The 21,288-nt window shown below is 42.2% G+C and overlaps 1 protein-coding gene across 1 annotated transcript; it reads left to right on the forward strand.

The window, feature by feature from the left end:
• Window positions 1-13,076: 13,076 nt before the first annotated feature.
• On the forward strand, window positions 13,077-21,013 carry RGS13 (regulator of G protein signaling 13). Its single transcript, XM_053390952.1, has 4 exons — window positions 13,077-13,141; window positions 17,252-17,313; window positions 17,980-18,146; window positions 20,750-21,013. The coding sequence occupies exons 1-4, from the start codon at window positions 13,077-13,079 to the stop codon at window positions 20,957-20,959; spliced, it is 504 nt and encodes a 167-aa protein (XP_053246927.1). The 3' UTR covers window positions 20,960-21,013.
• The last annotated feature ends 275 nt before the right edge of the window (window positions 21,014-21,288 follow it).

A 21,288-nucleotide genomic window follows, 5' to 3' on the forward strand; every position in this document is an offset into this window, starting at 1 on the left:
AATGCCTGCACCACGTAAGCCCTCTTCAACCATTCTACGAACTTGTGATAAAAGCAACAGGTGGGCAAGACTGAGTGTGCCACATTTTTCCCCTGCCCCATCTCCCATCCCCATCATGAGTCATAGGGCGAACACATGAGACAGGGAGTCTCACATGGAGGTTCTCCACACAACTTAGAATCCTGGCACTGAACAAGGACAAGAGGCTGCCTCCTTCAGAAGTTTGCCCCCCAATTCATGGAAGGCAATGGGAGAGCTCAGCACCCTTTCCCCCACTCATGTATAGTTTTTACACTTGAGCAGATTGCCTGAAGAGGACTATAAACATCTTCCTTTCACTTACCCTTCTTGTAAGGGGGGGAAAAACACAGAGCACTTAACTAAACCAAATAGAATAAACTTTACAAGGTTTGCAGACCCCTTTCCAGTTCATAAATTTAATCACACCCTTGAAAAGGAAAGGAGCACATTTAGTGCTTTTCTGGATGAAGGTCTGGCTTAGTCGAAACGGTTATAAAAATAGTAATGTACCCCATCCAGCCTTACAGTTTTTCATCCCCGCATCCAAGGATCTGTCTGAAGAATACCAATGCAAGCATCTGCTCTCTGTCCAAAATCATAAAAAAGCCATACTTCAAGACATTAGCCTCCATGTTACATAGCAACCAAGTCTTGGCATTTACCATTGTTCCAGAGACTGTAATGGCTTCCTCTGTCTAGGTAACATTCACTAAGCCAGTTTCCAGTTAACACAAATTCGCAACACACATATAGCTTGGATTAGCCTTCTTCAACCTGGTGCCTTCCCAAATCATTGTTGGACTACACCTCCCATCAGGTCAGGGATGAAGGGTGTTGTTGCCAACAACATCTGGGGAGCACCTTGAACATGTGTGTGACAGTCAGTATTTACACTGTCTTGGTATAGCTATCAGGAGTTGTGTGTTTACACACAACTGATAGGGAGAGAGCCCAAGTCTGAGGGAAGGGGGATACAGGTTGACGTGTTCTTTGGCTTCTAAGTGCAGTGTGAGGGCAGAAACCAGCAGATGGAGATTCCATTGCACAATTGGAAGACTACTTGGGCAGTGCTGGATACAGTTCCATATGATCTGTGACAGCAGTGCACTCAAAAGCAACTTTGTGGTACAAAATAGCAGCTTTTCAGGTCTTATACTCAGTTGGACCTCCATTTTAGGTGTGTGCTCAGCCTTTGATCCCAGGATTGGAGCAGGATTAGTTTCTTTCCCAGCACAAATTACTTGGCACCTGCAAGTAAAATCTGTTTTCAATCTACAGGACATAGCTATTTTTCACTCAGCGTGCAGCACACTCATACTAAAGAACATAACACAAGGACAAAGATATCACTTTTTTCTTTCTTTTTTTAAAGGTATACATTTGATCAGGATATATTTTGGTCATGCATGAAGTTGATTCAGTTAACTACTAAGCTGGAATAAAAATCTGCGCATATCTACAAAGGCCCATTTTACAAAAAAATAAAATAAAAATAACAGCATGCTCCCTGGACTGAGTGTCTCCAAAAATATGCAAGTGTGCACTGCACAGTAAAGCAAGTTGTTTTAACACCTCTGTCATGAAAGGGGGGACCCGCATGTGACACGATTATCCACCCGCATTTTCATTTGCAGTACTATTTAGTACATTAGGTGATGCCCTAATGCACAGGTTTATGCACTGAGGTGGCACACTCATGGACATTGATCTTAAATATTTCTCAGCTGGCATGTTTTTCAAGCTGCTCATCCTCAAATCATGACAACTGGCCAAAGGGTGAGATTCTGGTTGGGTCTAGGCCAGGGTTTCCCAAGCGTGGGTCTCCAGCTGTTTTTGGACTACAACTCCCATCACCCCTAGCTAGCAGGACCAGTGGTCAGTGGTGATGGGAATTGTAGTCCAAAAATAACTGGAGACCCACGCTTGGGAAACCCTGACCTAGACAATACTAGCAAAATAACAACCTGAAACCCATACCGTCTTAATACTTGTGTGTGACAGTTTCCGTTTGCCACAGTGCATAGAAAACAGTGATGGAAGTGTTGGAGACAGTCAAGGATGTGGTTTAATCTGAATCTAGACATTACAGCTCGTGACCTCAGGGGTTAGTGGCTTGAGCTGGGCCAGATTAAAAGTGCAGCAAGTAGACAGTCCTACTCTGTTGACCACTCAAAAGCAAATTCTAACATAATTGCTGTAACAATACAGAATATCTCACTCTAGTGGTGAAGATTATGACCAGGTAACCTGCTCAGTATGTTATCCAGGTTCTACTAACTGCTGTTGATGGACAAATTTAGGCCCCTTTTGTTCTCCCTTCTTAAGATTCATAATGCTAGAACTTTGGAGCATCCTTAGAAGCTGAGTATTGGAAAACTGAGGACAGACAAAAGAAAGTAGTTTTTCACACAGTGCACAATAGAAACTATGGAATTTTCTCCCACAAAAATAGTAATGGCCACCAGATCAGATGCCTTCGAAAGCATTCACTCGATGCTTTTCACAACTGAGTGCAGTCTCCTGCAGAGTTAATTTCCTAAAAGGATTGGAACTGCCTTTGATGCATTTTGGGATTTATTTTCTGCCTGAGCATTTAAGGGGAAATTTTAAGTGCTTTTGGCTGGAGTGGAAGAACAACGTGTTCTACTGTACTACACTATCAGATCACATCGCTAGATAATATTAACTTATTGTAGTTTTCTTGTTTTCTCTTGGGGTGGGAGATGTTTCCACTGTGCCTAGGCTATAGTGTCCCATCCCAGGCCATAGTTTGCTTAATTCATGGTTCTGAATGTGCATCCTATGTAAATATACACTATTTCAGATCAGGATTACAAAGGAGGAGGAGGACAGACACATTGTTGTGATTTATTGACAACTAAGGAATTCAGGTTGCTTTTTTTTCAAATATTTGCCCACAAGTTGTGTGTATGTGGACACTGGCTGATCTTTGGAAGAACATATATAGTAAGGGCAGGAACATTTCTGATCTGCAGCTATGAATGTAAGAATGCATTCATATTTCATTCATTACAAGCAGTGGCTTTTCCATTCTGGTGCAGCTTGGCTTTTGACAAAAACTGCATTATTGGACTAGTTGTCCACTGTGGTGGAATTTTACGTAAGTAATTATATCATCATTATGTTATTTCACACCATTCCTTTCAATGCAAAAGCTATTCCTTTCAATACAGAGGAAATATAATACAAGTGTGGGGTGGGGGAGAGAAATAAATTACCGTATTTTTCGCTCTATAAGACGCACCAGACCACAAGACGCACCTAGTTTTTGGAGGAGGAAAACAAGAAAAAAAATATTCTGAATCTCAGAAGCCAGAACAGCAAGAGGGACTGCTTCGCAGCGAAAGCAGCAATCCCTCTTGCTGTTCTGGCTTCTGGGATAGCTGCGCAGCCTGCATTCGCTCCATAAGACGCACACACATTTCCCCTTACTTTTTAGGAGGGGAAAAGTGAGTCTTATAGAGCAAAAAATACGGTACATATCATTTGCAGACTAAAAGCAACAACAGTGAATACTGATCACATGTGCTGTACCGATTTCTGTTCTGGACATGGGTCAAATATGAGAATATCAGCAAATTCCACTCCAATTTTCATTTGAATTCTGTGGCCATCTACACTGTCTGTCTTAAAATTGTCCAGAAAGCACACAGAGACCCTAAATGTACATGGGACAGTGCTCTACACACAGACAATACTTTTTTCTAGACATAGGTAATTTTAAACACAACAACCCTGTGAGATAGGTTAGGCTGAGAGACAGTGACTGGCCCAAGGTCACCCAATAAACTTTGTGAATACGTGGGGATTTGAACCCTGGTCTCCCAGGTCCCTAGTCCAACACTCTAACCAGTGCACCACACCAGAACAGACAGTTCTCTGGACACCCTCTTTCTGCCATCCAACTTGGTCTGAATCAAAGCGCTTTTGTGCCTAAAGTTCCTTGCAAGGTTGTTACAGCAGAGCAAAGCTCTCTTGGCCAAATGACAAAAGCCTATTCAACATCCAGAAAAGCTCTGCTGGATAGCTACTTGGTAGGCATGGTGGTGCAACCTCATCTGTGTTTGGTCAGGTTTAGACCAAGATTTACACCACCTGCACTCTAGCTGCCAGCATTTCTGTTTCATTACACACAGGTCAATGGAGTGACAGCAAGGGCACTCAGAAGGGATTGTATCAATGGCTCTGCACATCTCACTATAGCACAGTGAGACAGGAACCTCAACAGGAGTGTCAGACATGTCCCATAGCATTCCCCAGGAGCCCTGGGGGCATGAGCACCCACAAAATTATCCATGAAGGGGCTGGGAACCCACAAATTTTGGTGCCAGGGTCATGCATGCTGCATGACTCCCACGGCCCTGAGCATTCAGGAATCAATCAAATGCCACCAGTCTCTGGAAGCAGATCATCTCAATAGGTCCCCTGCCATTGCAGAGTGGAGTGGCTATATAAATTCAGCCCAAATGTCCAGGGAATGGTCCAACCATGACAACAGACAAAACAAGCCCACCAATCAACAGAGCATAACCAATACCTTCTGCGGCAAAGACCAGGATGAGGGTATGTTTGGCCACATGAGCTGCATCATTGATAGATTCCTCATCTTCTCTGCCTCAAGCAGAAAAATATATTGGGCCAGCTCTGCTGGATGAGAAGACTTAGGTAGGAGACTTTCTCTTTTTTTTTTTTTTTAAGGCCTTTCATTGCAGAGAAATCCAATTCAGTTCCCATTTTTAAATGAATTGACCTAATTTGTACTTCCCAAAATGAGACGCAAACTGAAACATAGCCAGCCTTCAAAATTCACACTTCTGATCTCTCAGTGCTGTTCTCCAGCCAAGCAATGGGTCCACAAATGCACATACAAGTGTAAACTGTGCATATAAATGGATATATTGGTGAAAATGACATGAAAAATGGAATACCAGTTTCTGAGAATCACAGGTAGGGAGAGTGTGTTGTACACATGTCCTCCTTGTGGGCTTCTGACAGGCATCTGGTTGACCACTTTGAGATCAGGATGTTGGGTGTTGGAAATGTAAAGAAAAAGAGGAAACATTTTATCACATGTGGTGGGAATGTAAAAAGGTGAAATGCTTCTGGGAGATGATATATAATGAGATGAAAAAAATGTTGAAATATACATTTATAAAGAAACCAGAAGCATTTAGGGGGGCATTGTTGGGAGTGACATAAATAGAAAGGAATATAAGCTCTTTTTATATGCAATAACAGCAGCAAGAATATTATTGGCCCATAAATGGAAGCAAGAAGAATTACCGACGATTGAAAAACGGAGGATGAAGTTAATGGACTGTGCAGAACTAGATAAACTAACAGGAAAGGTTCGAAACTGGCGGGACCAGAAATTCATGGAAGACTGGAGTAAATTTACGGACTATTTTAAAAGTATTTGTGAAGATCAGACGACGTGTGTAGGTTTGCAAGAAGTTTTGTGAGGAGTATTATTGGAAGTATTGCAAAAATGGAGAAGGGGAAGGATGATTTGTTAAGAAGTGGTTAAAATGGTAGATCATCAGAGGTGCTGATGGAAGTCTAAAAAGATTGTATAAGTGATAAGTTTTGTGGTACATTTTAAAATTTATTGTTAAAATCAATAAAAATTATTTTTAAAAGAGAGAGATCAGGATGTTGGAGCAGATGAGTCATGTATTATATTCTCATGATAGCAATGTAAGCACCAGGCAAGACTTTCTAGGGATAGCATTCCATAAGTAGGGCAACATCCCAGTTACCCCATCTAACTGTAAAGATGATTAATAGGCAGGTTCATGTTAGTGCATGAAATCTTGAATGTTAAATTTGTTTGCTTTTTACTACTTTACCCCTACTTTACACCTAGTTTACTCCTACTTTACACCTAGTTTACTCCTAGTTTACTCCTAGTTTACACCTGGTTTACTCCCAGTTTACACCTAGTTTACTCCTACTTTACTTATAGTTTACATCTAGTTTACTCATAGTTTACACCTAGTTTACTCCTAGCTTACTTATAGTTTTCTCCTAGCTTACTCATAGTTTACACCTATCTTGCACCTACTTCTAGTTTACTCCTAGTTTACACCTGGTTTACTCCCAGTTTACACCTACTTTACTCCTAGTTTACTCCTACTTTACACCTAGTTTACTCCTACTTTACTCCTATTTTGCACCTGCTTTACTTCTAGTTTACTCCTAGTTTACACCTGGTTTACTCCCAGTTTACACCTACTTCACTCCTATTTTACACCTACTTTACTCCTAGTTTACTCCTATTTTGCACCTACTTTACTTCTAGATTACACCTGGTTTACTCCCAGTTTACACCTACTTCACTCCTATTTTACACCTACTTTACTCCTAGTTTACTCCTATTTTGCACCTACTTTAGTTCCCGGACCTGTCCTGAAGGCTTGCGGTGGGAGGAGGGCTTTCCTCCCCACTGCCAACATTCAGAATGCTGTTCTGAATGTTGGCGGTGGGGAGGAAAGCCCTTCTCCTCACCGCAAGCCCCGCAAGCTCCGTGAACAGAGGAGAAGCGCAGCGCGCCTTCCCCTCTGTTCCCGGACCTGTTCTGAAGGCTTGTGGTGGGGAGAAAAGCCCTTCTCCACACTGCCAGCCCGGCAAGCGGTCTCCATAGGAATGCATTAATTGATTTTCAATGCATTCCTATGGGAAACCGTGCTTCGCAAGACAAAAAACTCGCAAGAAGAAAAAACTCGCGGAACGAATTAATTTCATCTTGCGAGGTACCACTGTACAACCCAAAGAATCCTTTTCAGATTTGAAAACTCAGAACCTCAGGGAAAGCACATGATCTATGACCTGTTCACCAGATATAGTTGTCTCACAGCAAAAATGGGGTAAGGCTTATCTCTGACCACCATTCACTTTTCAAACAAGGTTCTAGGAATGACAAAAGGAAGTGTCATTTGATTAAAAGGGGCTGGAAAATATTAGTCACAAAATCCTGGCCTTGTCTAACAATGGATGCAAACGTTCATGCAAAACTTAAATCATCTTCAGTCACTTTGGTTGATCAGTAAAGATCTCCTGAGAGGGACAGGACAAGCGTCCTCTTATCAAAGGTTCATTGAAGGCCAACGGAACATTCTTTTTTTAAAACACACACACAAACTGCACACTTAACCACAAGCAAAGTTTGCATGTAAGCTCACGAGAACTTCTGCCATATACAGCATTATCTGCTGTGACATTCCAGCTGTACAAGAAAAGAACTGGGTGCTTTAAGAAAAAGCAAGAGGAACACTTTAACAGAGGGGTCTTCAGAAACATCCCTCCATTCCGAGTTGCCACCACCAGAAGAAACCTCATTAAAAACAGCAAGAAGTTTGCACCAGTCAAATTTCAAACAGAAGCAAATCATTTCCTCCGCAACCACAACCAATAAAACCCCCAAATCCTGGAGGATATTGTGGTGAGTACACAATCTCTCAGTACTGGCACCCCAGTTGTTGAGCACCTTCCATCTGGCAGTCTAGCTGGTGCCTATCTTGGCTATTTTCTGACACCAGCTAAGGACTGATCTCATTTGCTCTGAATAGGGTTTTGAGAATTTTGGAAAGAATTGGAGTATTTGTTAATGATATGCTTCAATTGTGTTTTGTTGTTATGCTGTCTTTTATGTTGTTGTTATATGCCCTGGGTTCACTCATGATGAGGGGTGGAAAATAAATCCTATAAATAAATAACGTTAAATAAAATCCTGCCTATCTTTCTTAGGCAGAGGGAGGTTTTGTTTTAAGGTTTTTTATTTTGTTTTGTTTTTTTCTTTAAAAAAGGAGCAAGTGGTCAAGATTTCTAAACCTACTTCCTTCACAAACCAGTTAATTGATACCTTCAAACATGCTTTCTATAAAATTATCCATGCAAATATCTATCTCCAGATAGTAATCATCATTAAATGGGGGTCAGCCTAAAACTTTAAGTGCCAATTCTGTATAATGGGAATGAAACATTCATGCCCTTTAAAAAAGTTGTGGAGTTCTTTCTCCTTGTCCTCAGCTAACAATTATATTATAGGCTCATCTGTGTCTAATAAAGATATACTGTAGAAAAGGTTAGTTCTTTTTCTCTTCTGATGTGGAAATATGGCCAACTGAACTCAATAGTTGAAAAATGAGCAACTAAGAGAACCTGAAATTGACCAATTGATCCATCCCTACTCTAAGGCCAACCTGCTATGCTTTATATACCATCCTACTTCTCACTAATGGAAATGACCAAAGGACAGAAGACAAAATGTCAAGAAAAATGAGAGGAAGGTAGCAAAATTTCTTGGGATCATGGAATTTTACTCCTGTCTAAGTTGCCACTAAATTCCACCATCAATATGGCTGCCTTGGATTTGCTTCATGCTGGATTATGCATCTGAAGCTCATGGTATGACAGCTTGTGAAATCCGAGGTAGTAATTATCAAAGTATGTTCTAGAGGACACTAGGGTGTGACGAGATTAACTTCTAGCACGGTGCAAGAAATTTATTTAATAGTTATAGAGCATATGACTATAGAACAGCCCCAAAACCTATCTAGTCCAGCATCCTGATTGGTACAATGGTGAACTAGATGCTTTTGGGAAGTTCACAAGCAGGACATGAATAGCTCACTGCTGTGTAAGACCTCTTGCCAGTGTGGTGTTGTGGTTAAGAGCGGGGACTCGTAATCTGGTGAACCGGGTTCGCGTCTCCACTCCTCCACATGCAGCTGCTGGGTGACCTTGGGCTAGTCACACTTCTTTGAAGTCTCTCAGCCCCACTCACCTCACAGAGTGTTTGTTGTGGGGGAGGAAGGGAAAGGAGAATGTTAGCCGCTTTGAGACTCCTTCAGGTAGTGATAAAGTGGGATATCAAATCCAAACTCTTCTTCTTCTTCTCTTGGTACGAAGAAGAAGCACTGCTTCTGAACCCCATTCAAACTCAAAGTACTTTTTCATGGAGGAGGCTGCCTGCTACTGCTTCAGATAACACATTGCTTTTTTCTGGGCAAAGATGCTATACCAGCTTCCTGACAGGTGGGTCGCTGTCGCTTAGCAGAAGGGGTGAAGTGGTGGCAAGGTCAGTGCAGTGCAAACACACTAGCAGGAGACCAGATTATTGACACTTCAGTCCCTCTTCTTCCCCATCCACCCACACAACTGAGAACAAATCTGTCTTCAGTCTTGCAGACAGTTGCCTCCCCACAACTGCCAAACAAGGTAGAGAAAATGAATTAACATCTTCTACAGGATTTTGGCAGCAAACCACCTGCTGGGAAGCTAGCATAGCACCCAGCTAGCTTCCAATCAGACTCTACAGAAAGGATGTCATGTCTCTAGATCGTGTGTGGCTGGAACCCAAAGCAGAGATGCAACAGAATTACTTGCCCTCAAAGGAGTCTGCCTGTTGTATCTCTGCATAAGTCATGAACTCTGGGCTTACCATATTCTTGTCAGGAAGCACACCCAGTACTGTAGCTGACGCAACAGATGGAGGGTAATTCAGGTGGGTAATTTTGGAATCCCTGAGATCCTACATTCTTAAGGTAAACCTTTGTGGGACTTGTAAGAGTGACATGGGCCTTGGTGTGTGTCAGAGCACGCACACACTCCATTTTAATGGGAATGCCCATCAACTTTGTGGGGGCCTGGCCCTCTCACAGCCCCCATGACCCCCTAGGAGTTCCTATAAACTGGGGTTAAATTCTCCTGGAAGACCCAATCTAACCCTTGTGGGAACACTGAACAGTGATGCAAAACCAAACAGATGGCCTCCAGGCCTTTATTATCAAAAGGGCTTGCCTGGAAAAAGGAAAGGGGCACACCTTTCACAGTGCACAAATAGGCCCTTTGTTCTCCCAGCACCTCCTAGAGTTATAAATATTTGCTTAACACCTTTGTGTTTGTTCCAGGAGCTTTATGTTCCAGGAGGCAACTGGTCTGTCTTTAAGGTGGAGCATTCTTCATACACTGTGCGAGAAAGAAATATGTTCCACTCACTTCAGCATGAAGTCTGATTTCACCTGAATCCTCCTTAGTGTCAGGTGAAAACAAAAACTACCAAGCACAGTTGAGAGCGTAGGATTGGGCATCTAAGTGCTCCCCTCCTTCTGTGAAGCATTATTCTTGGGCACCACGGACGTTACAGTTCTCATTTTATCCCTGCTATTGGTGCCTTTATTCCTGCTCTCTTGAATAAGGAGCAAAATTGTTTCACTTTACACCACTGGCTAGCCCCTCACAGTGAAGCAAAGAACGCATAGTGGCAATGGACTGTTTCTCTGGAGTCTGGCAGGCCTGCCTGGGAGAGTTTAGAGTACCCAAATTTTAAATGAGGGGCAGCTCAAGACATTTTGTGGCCTGAGGTGAAGTTGGCACGAGGGATGTGGTGGTGGTGGGGATTCAACTCAGTTCACATTTAAAGCGGGACCTACCCAATCTGTGCATTATCATCATCAGAATCTAAAACCATGTTTGCATCTCAAGGAGCATTTTATCCAAGGATAGCTGACTGACCCATTGACCCATCGTTCTCCCACTTTTAGTCTGATCCTCTGATAAAATTATCTGCAGCATGGACAGGGTGAGAGCACTGTAGGTACAGTCCACGAGGGGGCAGTGGAAGTGTTGGTTCCTCCTATTGCTTCTGCAGAAGGAAGGCTGCCTCCCCACATTCACAGGTCTAATATAAACAAAACAAAGAGGGGAGCAACGTTTTTAGGCATGCCTTTAGATATTGTGGGTCATAATCAAGCTACGGTTAATCACAAGTAAGTTCCCCTGAAAACTTTAAGACATAAATACTTTGCAGGTGACTCATTCCACTGGGTTCAGTGGGACTCAGGTATAATAGTAGTAGTAGTAGTAGTAGTAATAATAATAATAATAATAATTTATTTATACCCCGTCTATCTGGTTGGATTTCCTCAGCCATTCTGGGTGGCTCCCAACAAAATATTAAAATACAATAGTCCTTCAGATATTAAAAGCTTCCCTAAACAGGGCTGCCTTCAGATGTCTTCTAAAAGAAGAAGAAGAAGAAGAAGAAGAAGAAGAAGAAGAAGAAGAAGAGGAGGAGGAGGAGGAGGAGGAGGAGGAGGAGGAGGAGTTTGGACTTGATATCCCACCTTTCACTCCCCTTCAGGAGTCTCAAAGTGGCTAACAATCTCCTTTCCCTTCCTCCCCCACAACAAACACTCTGTGAGGTGAGTGGGGCTGAGAGACTTCAAAGAAGTGTGACTGGCCCAAGGTCACCCAGCAGCTGCATGTGGAGGAGCGGAGACACGAACCCGGTTCCCCAGATTACAAGACTACCGCTCTTAACCACTACACCACACTGGCTCTCGTTAGTTGTTAATTTCCTTGACATCTGATGGGAGGGCGTTCCACAGGGCGGGTGCCACTACTGAGAAGCCCTCTAACTTGTTCCCTGTAGCTTCACTTTTCGCAGTGAGGGAACTGCCAGAATGCCCTCGGAGCTGGACCTCAGTGTCCGGGCTGAACGATGGGGGTGGAGACACTCCTTCAGGTATACTGGACCGAGGCTGTTTAGGGCTTTAAAGGTCAGCACCAAAACTTTGAATTGTGCTCGGAAATGTACTGGGAGCCAGCTAACTTTAACTGTACCATGGATGGTAGCCTATATACTAACAACAAACTTGTTCTCTGAGAGTTGATCTTCATGTAGTCAAAACAGCAGTACCTGAGGAACAAGGAAGGGAAAACTGGGAGGAAGCAGGATATAATGGAGTATCCTGGACAAAGACCTGGCTGGCTGGCTAGATCACTGACTGCATCAATAATATGAGACTGTCTTGATAGCATTTTCTTCTACAATATGATTATAATACGGCAATAGATCTGCACCAACTAAGCAGCTTTCGTTTGAGAGGGAGATGCAACTCTCTGCTTTTAGTTAGTGCTATCAGGAAGGAAGGCATGCACAGACCCCTGGGCATTGCCATATTTGTATCATTGCTTTCAGAAGATAGAGGATTTATCTCATTATCTGTCTATAATATGCCTTGCCTGGGCAATGATTTTTGGCATAGGTTGTAGAAGAGGAGCCTCTGTGAAAACATGTTATCGTTTTGATTGGGAAATTGCCTTTACAAAGTAGTTCTGTTGACACTGGCAGTGCCAAAGATTAGAAATAGATTTGCAGCACAAAATACACATAACTATGTGTTGTGGGCAGAATGTCATCTAGCAGTTTATACACCAATGACATGTCATCCAAAGATTTTACTGTGAGTTTGTCCACTTTATGTTTGGTGTTTCAGCTATGGCTTATATGAAAAAATGAACAAGTATCATCAGGGCTAGGGAAGGAAGTCTGATTTACTGAGAAATGCTCCATTTTAACAAGGTGCAAGAAAATCCATAACCGAACAGATTCTTAATATGGGCATTTTATGAAGAACTTATAGATACAATATGTCAAATAACAGTGCAAAAAAAAATTATGCTCAAAGAGAAAAAGGGTTTCTTGGAACCTTTAATGTTCCTAAGAGAAATAAAGATTTATTGGAAACTTTATGTTGCAAGGTCCACTATATTGTTGGATAAAAATGAAGATGAATTAAGATGTCTCCATCTGAAAGTAATATTTAATTGATTTTGTATGTTTTTATATTCTTAAGCATTGAATAAAGACTTTCACCATGAAGAATATGCCATACTCATGCCCTAAAAATATACCTGGCTGAGTATTATGCATTAGTGCTACAGTTACTACTACTATGCTGTCAATGCGCATGGTGCTTTTCAGAGTATTGTAACTCAGAGTATTGGTCATGTCTACAGAATGGAAGATGGCAGTATCCCCAGGGATACAGGGAGCTGGCTTCAGGCACCAAGCCTATTGGCAGACAAACTCTGCCAACAAAGATGTCTGCAAACATGACATGAAGACTGGCAATGTTGACTCCATTGTGTGGGAATCCCTTCCCTAAAACTGGAATGGGGGAGTGGTAACTGTAATAATACAGAACGCATCAAGTGCTTACGTATACCTATTTTCTTCAACTAGGATAATGAGTCCCCGAATCTGCTGGCTCTGCAACATCTTCAGAGATGGCACAAATGGAATCACTTCAAAGTAAGTGCAATCTGAAAAAAGCACATTGATAGAAAACAGAGAACTATAGTTGTTCTGATTTTTGTTAGTCTCTTCTACTTTTAAATTCCATTGATTTCAAAGAGAGTTGTAAGCATCCCATTGAAATAATCAAGATTTTGGGAAGTAGCATTTTGTGATCCTATGCTAAAAAACTACTTTGGGGGAGTGTGTGTGTGTGTGTGTGTGTGTGTAATTTTTTAAGTAAAAGATTTTGCTGATTATTATTTCATTTATTTATTAAATTAAAAAGGCCAACAATGTAATCCTAGACAGGTCTGCTTGCACATAAGCGGCTGAACAATTGCTGCCCTATAAATCTTCCTAAAATTAGCTGTAACTTTGAAACCAATGGGGGGGAAACGGCCATGCCTAATGTAAGTCACATTGTTACATTCACAACTGACTTGTCACAGCTATTACAAAGTAGCTTACCAAAAGAAATAATTGAAGTGCCTAGATTGGAGCGATGATTTCAGTAACACATGCTATCAAGACAAGATACAGTTTCCAAGAGCCAACAGGAAACTGATGTCTGGAAACAGCTTGCAGAGGCTGTGAACGTCTCAGACCAGACCTGCCAGGATGTCTCTGCAAGGCTCATGAGACCTGCTGATTTGCCTGCACAGCTTTAACCTTGCTGCCGCCCTGCCCACCCTGCCCACAGAGGAAAGCCACACCACATGGCCTGCTACCGCATGGCTGCCACCTAGTGTTGCAACACTTGAAACTTCTATATTGACTTTAACCTGCAAGAATAAGTAATGCAACAATCTCTGGTTGTACAGTGGTACCTCGGGTTAAGAACTTAATTCGTTGTGGAGATCCGTTCTTACCCTGAAACTGTTCTTAACCTGAGGTACCACTTTAGCTAATGGGGCCTCCCGCTGCTGCCACTCCGCTGCCGCATGATTTCTGTTCTCTTCCTGAAGCAAAGTTCTTAACCCAAGGTACCATTTATGGGTTAGTGGAGTCTGTAACCTGAAGCGTCTGTAACCCGAGGTACCACTGTATCGGAATGGATTGGAGTGATTATTCTGTGATATTATGGCAGTGGACAAAGCTGTATGGTAACTTTTGAATAAATGAGTTTTTTGGCGGGGTTTTAAGTTTCCATTTCAGACGCATCAAAATCTCAGTTGCTGCACCTTTTTCCTTTACAAATTTTGTCACCGATTCCTTCAGGTCGAGCATCAGCAAATTCACAGAATGATCACTCCAGTCCTCTATAGAAACTTTAAAGAGATTTAAGTGTTAACATGACAGTTCGCAAAGTTATTCAAAGTGATGTGCGTGCCAAAACTGTTCCTTTTATATTTGAGAAAGGAAATCAGAGATGGTTGCATTACTTATTCTTGCAAGTCAAAATTAATTTAGAAGTTTCAAGGGTTTTGCAACATTGTTGAGCGTGTGTGGGCTTTTATAAGTTTGAGCTTGGAGAAACTGCATTCAAAATATAAAATAAAAGTTAAATATTGTCAGAAATTTATGGCATAAACTAATCTATATAAAACTGGGCTCCTCAGCAGCTGCAAGCGCGCATGGGCAAGCACACATGGGTGTAGTCAGGATTTTTGTTAGGGGGACAGAACCTTAGTTTGCTATGTATTGTTATTGATTGTTGTTGATTTTTGCTGATGGGGGGGGCAGCTGCCCCTCCCTGCCCCCTGGCTACGCCCATGCAAGCACATCTCCTATTCCAAACTCTCAAGGGAGATTTTCATCTAATTTCATAACTTTTAGGTCAGAGCTGGATTTAGGGCAGCATGACTCAGTTCAACTGCACTGGACACCAAGCTGAGGAGGTGCCACTGGTTGTTGCAGCCATGACATATGAGCCGAATGGAAGGCAAGAGGTGGGGAGGGATGCCATACCAGGTGCCACTGAAATTTGAAACACCCAAGAGCATCCCTGCTTTTACCAAGCCTTTGTAGCCAATTTACCCACATTCTGCCTGACAAAGGAAGTTCCCCAGCCACTACAAGTCCACTAGCAAATATAATACTATGCCTAGGTAAAGGGACCCCTGACCGTTAGGTCCAGTCATGACCGACTCTGGAGTTGCAGCACTCATCTCGCTTTATTGGCCGAGAGAGCCAGCGTACAGCTTCCGAGTCATGTGGCCAGCATGACTAAGCCGCTTCTGGCGAACCAGAGCAGCGGACGGAAATGCTGTTTACCTTACTTTGACGTGCTTTCGAACTGCTAGGTTGGCAGGAGCAGGGACAGAGCAATGGGAGCTCACCCCGTCGTGTGGATTCGAACCGCTGACCTTCTTATCGGCAAGTCCTAGGCTCTGTGGTTTAACCCACAGCACCATCTGTGTCCCTAATACTATGCCTAGGATGGTGCAAAATAGCAGGCGAAGGGCTGGAGCAAAGTCACATGACATGGAGCCTTGCTGGTGTTTTATATATCATAGAATTGTAGAATTGGAAAGGACCATGAAATGCAGGAATCTTTTGTTCAACGTGGGGTTCAAACCCACAACTGTGTGATTAAGAGTCTCACGCTCTACCGACTGAGCTATCCAAGTAGGAGTGTGGTGGTTCAAGGCACCAACCAAACAAAGAATAGAATGTATTTTTATCAGAGAGGGAATCTTCTTATTGCTAACACACACAGAAACGACGCAGACACTTTGCTAGGGTAAGCTAAAAATGCCCTAAGGCAAATAACAGTGATGGTTATAAATCACCAAAGCTGTAAAATCCTGCAAACAGCTGTTGTGCAAGGCAGGTTTATGAATCTTTTGTTTGGGTTCAGTACACAAAGGCCAATTTTGCTTTTAATCAAGAATGGATTAGGAATGAACTTTGTAATAATTAAGTGGCTTTGGTAAGCATGTGGAACTGATGTCAGGCCAAGCGAGAATGAAGAAAATTGTCCTCTAACTTTTAGGTGGTCCAGGATGGCTACTCCATTTTGTTTCTTTAATGCAAGATCTTCAGAACTGGGGATGAAGGAGAAATTCATTTCAGTTCACATTTAATGGTGAACCTACCTAATTCATACTTTCTGAAAGAAAATGCAAGCCTCAACATAGTCCGCCTTCAAAATTCACGCTTCTCGGAATTTTGCAGTGCTCCAGCCCAGTAACATGCAGAAAAATGCATACATTAATTTGAAAAAAATAACTTGCAAACATGCATCAAATAGGGAGAAATTGCTTGCAAAAAATGCATATTTACTTAAAAGTAACATAAACATGCAGGAATGCACTGTCTAAGGGGAAATTGCTTTGCAAACTTAGAGTAGGGAAATTTCATACCAAAAAATGTATAGGAGAAAAAAGTGTATTAGGAAAAAATCATACTAAAATGCTAATGAATTTTCATGAGGACTTTAAAAAAAATGTAAAAGAGGGTGGAAATACAAAGAATTGGGTTTAATATTCGAAAAAGTAGAAACCAAAATTGACAGATTTGTCCATCCGTAGCTGCAATCCTACACACATTTACCTGGGATTAAGCACCAGAACTCTGGGAACTCAGGCTGAGAAAAGAATGGCACGGTTGAAGTCCAGTTTCCTTTTAAAGGCACAACACTTCACATTTTAAACTAACCAGCTCAGAACAAAATAGATCCTTAAGACCTTCATTTTTCAGGTAGGGGTTCCGCACCTTGCATGGCAAGAGAATTACCTCTTCTACAGAACGATTAAAGGTGCACAAGGCCCATTTTTTCTTGCTGGCCGCTGTAAAGGTAAAGGTACACCTGACTGTTAGGTCCAGTCACAGATGACTCTGGGGTTGCGGCGCTCATCTCACTTTACTAGCTGAGGGAGCCGGCGTACAGCTTCCAGGTCATGTGGCCAGCATGACTAAGCCGCTTCTGGCGAACCAGAGCAGCACACGGAAACACCATTTACCTTCGCACCAGAGCGGTACCTATTTATCTACTTGCACTTCATGTTTTCAAACTGCTAGGTGGGCAGGAGCTGGGACCGAACAACGGGAGCTCACCCTGTTGCAGGGATTTGAACCGCTGGCCTTCTGATTGGCAAGCCTTAGGCTCAGTGGTTTAGACCACAGTGCTGTAGTTATTTGCTATTCTAAACACATGGTTTTCATTTCCCTTATTTCTCACAGAGTAAGTCTGGAAGAAGTGCTACAGTGGTCTCAGTCTTTTGAAAAACTAATGGCTACTAAATGTGAGTTATCATGTGATTTTTAACCAGAACACTAAGTAAGTGTGGGTATCTGTTTGTGTGTATAAATTTTGCAATGCAAATTTGGTTCAAAAACTGTGCACAACACCCTACTTCCCATGTTTTACATAAAAATGCATACCAAATGCCCATTTTAAAGGAAAACATATGAGATAATGTATGTCTGCATTAAAAATGCATATTTTATTAATCATTTCTGAGGAAGCATTGAGAAGCCGTTTCAGAATATAGATATATATTTAAAACCTGCATTTTTAAAATTGCACATGTAAAAACAATTTTAAAAGCATGAATGCCTTTCCTGCAAAGTGCAGTGATCATTTGGCTATATAAGGGATGACATGATCATGGAGATATTTGGGTCCCAAGCTATACTGTATAGGACTTTGTACATCAGTACCATACCTTGAACTTAGCCTGGTAGTTAACTGGCCACCAGTGCAGTCCTTTCAGCAGCTGTATAACATGGCACCAATAGTCTACAACAGCATGGCCCCAAGAAAGAGAATTTTTGGGCTCCATGATCTTGCACAGGTCAAATGACTCACATGAGAGCACGGCTTGGAAGATGTGCATCCCAGTTTTGGCACTCAACACATTGGAGAGTATGCATTGTTACCACACCGAGTTACCCCACCTGATTTTCAGATGGGCCTATTGTCTACAAAACCTACCTGAAGACTGAATACAGCGATGAGAACATTGAATTCTGGTTTGCTTGTGAAAAGTATAAGAAGATTGTATCGCAGAGGAAAAGAATGTCAATGGCACAGAAACTTTTCAAGGAATATATACAGCCTCAGGCTCCGAGGGAGGTAAGTTAATGATCTGGAGAGGAATACAGAAAGTCTGTTTTGGGTGTGGTGCTTGTTAGCTATGCAAATTAAACAATGAAGTCTCCAAAAAATATTATATAATAATCTCAGATATATCTTCAGGCAATTGAAAGCTAAAGATGGGGACCTTATTTTGCTTTTGCTTTTATTTATATCCTACCTTTCTTCTATCACAGAACCCAAAGTGATTCCTAGATAGTCAATACGTCCAGACCTCCTTAGCATCAGCAAGGGGATGGTGAACTCTTGAGCCTTCACACCATAACCTGGAATTGTAATAGCACAGGCAATAAATTTATGCCTCCTTTGCATCCTCAGTAGTCTTGTTATAATGGAGAAACATTAACTTCACAGAGACTCCTGCTGCTCTTAAATCCTCCATGCCACTCTCTAAATTTCAGGCAGAGAAACCCAAGTAAAACCCAAGTAACTAAACTTCACACTAAAGGTGTGCTCATACCAGCCTGTTTCCCAGGCTGAGAGTGTCAGTCTTTCCATGAAATCCAAGGCAGGATCAATGTTTGGTGCTCTTTTTTTGAGCTTGGGGCAGGAGAAGAGGAGCTTACAAGGTATAAGCCAGGCTTCCTCAACTTTGGCCCTCCAGATGTTTTTGGCCTACAACTCCCATGATCCCTAGCTAGCAGGACCAGTGGTCAGGGATGTTGGGAATCGTAGTCTCAAAACATCTGGAGGGCTGAGGTTGAGGAAGCCTGGTATAAACAATGGAATAGTGAAACAGCCACATCCACTAGTTCCAGGCTTTCACTTGAAATGAGACCTGCCTAACTGGCAGATTGGCAATATCACATCTGCCTGCTGAAGAGGACTCGAGGTGCTCATGAACCAAGCAGAACACACTGAGATCCTTGTTCATGAGTGTTCCACTGCTGCCCTTTAGATGAGCATCCACATGTGAACAGAACTTAGAAACAGAGCCAGCCAAAGACATTTTGCTGCCTGCAGTGACAATGGTGCCCCTCCCAGTTCCATGTATAAAACCCAACTGGACTAGTGGATGGTTGGTTGGCATCTGTCTGCCTCAGGAGACAATGGAGGAGTGTGCCTTTGGGGGCACTCTGTTGGCAGGTTGCAGCACCAACAGACCAATGTGAGAGACTCTTACTACATCACTGGTGATAGGATAGTGTTTCCCCCACTAAACCTGTTCTTTTGTTTGCATGTTTAGCTTTTTTGGTATTTTTATTGTAGATCATCTGGAGATGTTTTTGTAGAAGGCAATTAATTAATTCATCATGTACTGTTTTAAAGAGCGTAAACATGGGCTTGGAATATAGGTCATTGCAGTGGCAAAAGTAACAGTTGGGGGAACATCTTGATGAAATCCTTCAGTGGTGAATATGCCATCTGTGGCTTCATGTTCATGTGAAAGGTCCTGTTTTCCATTAGGATTTGCTTCTTGGAAGGAAAGCCTCAAGTCATTGTTACACAAAAAAAAAGTTGGGGAAGGACAGACTGCTTTCATAATAAGCATATTATGCAAAGGTGACCCAAACATGAAAAATCCATTTCAATTCCAAATGGGTGTCAGTACTATATCATCTATCTGTCTGTCTATCATCTATCTATCTATCATCTATCTATCATCTATCTATCTATCATCTATCTATCTATCTATCTATCATCATCTATCATCTATCTATCTATCTATCATCTATCTATCTATCTATCTATCTATCTATCTATCTATCTATCTATCTATCTAATCTATCATCTATCAATCATCTATCATCTATCATCTATCTATCTATCATCTATCATCTATCTATCTATATCTATCTATCATCTATCTATCTATCTATCTATCTATCTATCTATCTATCATTTGTTTGTTTTTGCATTAACATCCCACACCTTTCCTCCAAAAAGCTGAAGATGATATACATAGTTCTCCTCCTCACCATTTTATCCTGACAAAAACCCTCAGAGGCAGTGACTGGCCCAAGGTCACCTAATGAACTTTGCGCCTAAGTCAAGATTTGAATTCTGGTCTCCCAGGCCCTACTCCAGCACTCTAACCACTACTCCACATGGTCTCTGTGCGTATATAAGTACTTTCATGGTACAGCACTTTGGGTGCTTCCATCTTCACTTCACAGGCTTCTGTACCTCCTCTGAGCATCTCACTTTGACCTACCTCTTGCATTATCAAAACTCTTTTAGAAAACCTATTAATTTTGCTGAAAACTACTCTCCTTTTCAGGGATGCGGGTGGCGCTGTGGTCCAAATCACAGAGCCTAGAGCTTGCCGATCAGAAGGTCAGCAGTTCGAATCCCCGCAACGGGGTGAGCTCCCATTGCTCGGTCCCAGCTACTGCCAACCTAGCATTCGAAAGCACGTCAAAGTGCAAGTAGATAAATAGGTACCTATCAGGTGGGAAGGTAAACGGCATTTCCATGCGCTGCTCTGGTTCGCCAGAAATGGCTTAGTCATGCTGGCCACATGACCTGGAAGCTGTACGCCGGCTCCCTTGGCCAGTAAAGCGAGATGAGCGCCACAACGCCATGACTGGACCTAATGGTCAGGGGTCCCTTTACCTTTACCTTTTTACTCTCCTTTTCAGATTAACATGGATAGTCAAGCAAGAGAAGCTGTTATCAAAAACATTCAAGAAGCAACGCAGTCCTGTTTCAACGAAGCCCAGAAAATTGTTTACTTGCACATGGAAAGGGATTCCTACCCGAGGTTTCTTGGTTCAGAAATCTATCGAAACCTTTTCCTTACTCTTTCAATCAGACAGAAACCACTGGTGTCTATGAAAGAGGGAGAATGAGAACTTGGAAGCGGCCATTTTCACCATCTGTTTTTGAGCCTTATCATAAACAAGAGAAAATCAAGACACTAACGGAACATACATAGAACACAGATGAATCTTGTCATGTTTTAACTTAGCACAGGTAATATTGAAATGAACCATACAAATCAAATGTAAAAAATAATGGCAGTAGCAGCATGATTTGTTTATATTTGGGGGGGCAGCAACTTTGGAATAATCATAGTCTCTCTCAACAATACAACCCAATTTCACATTGGCACTTAGTATCAGAGGCACCAGCATGCAAGGGCTGCGGGGGGGGGGGGGACGTTGCATGCCTGATGTCA

Source organism: Podarcis raffonei, chromosome 6 (genome assembly GCF_027172205.1).
Source record: "Podarcis raffonei isolate rPodRaf1 chromosome 6, rPodRaf1.pri, whole genome shotgun sequence".
Lineage (NCBI taxonomy): Eukaryota > Metazoa > Chordata > Lepidosauria > Squamata > Lacertidae > Podarcis > Podarcis raffonei.

Bases quoted from the DNA above. Each gene is read 5' to 3' on its own strand.
- RGS13 (XM_053390952.1), top strand. From the start codon at position 13,077: ATGAGTCCCCGAATCTGCTGGCTCTGCAACATCTTCAGAGATGGCACA. The intron at 17,314-17,979 runs GTGAGTTATCAT...CCTGATTTTCAG, and splicing joins AAAACTAATGGCTACTAAAT to ATGGGCCTATTGTCTACAAA. The intron at 18,147-20,749 runs GTAAGTTAATGA...TCTCCTTTTCAG, and splicing joins AGCCTCAGGCTCCGAGGGAG to ATTAACATGGATAGTCAAGC.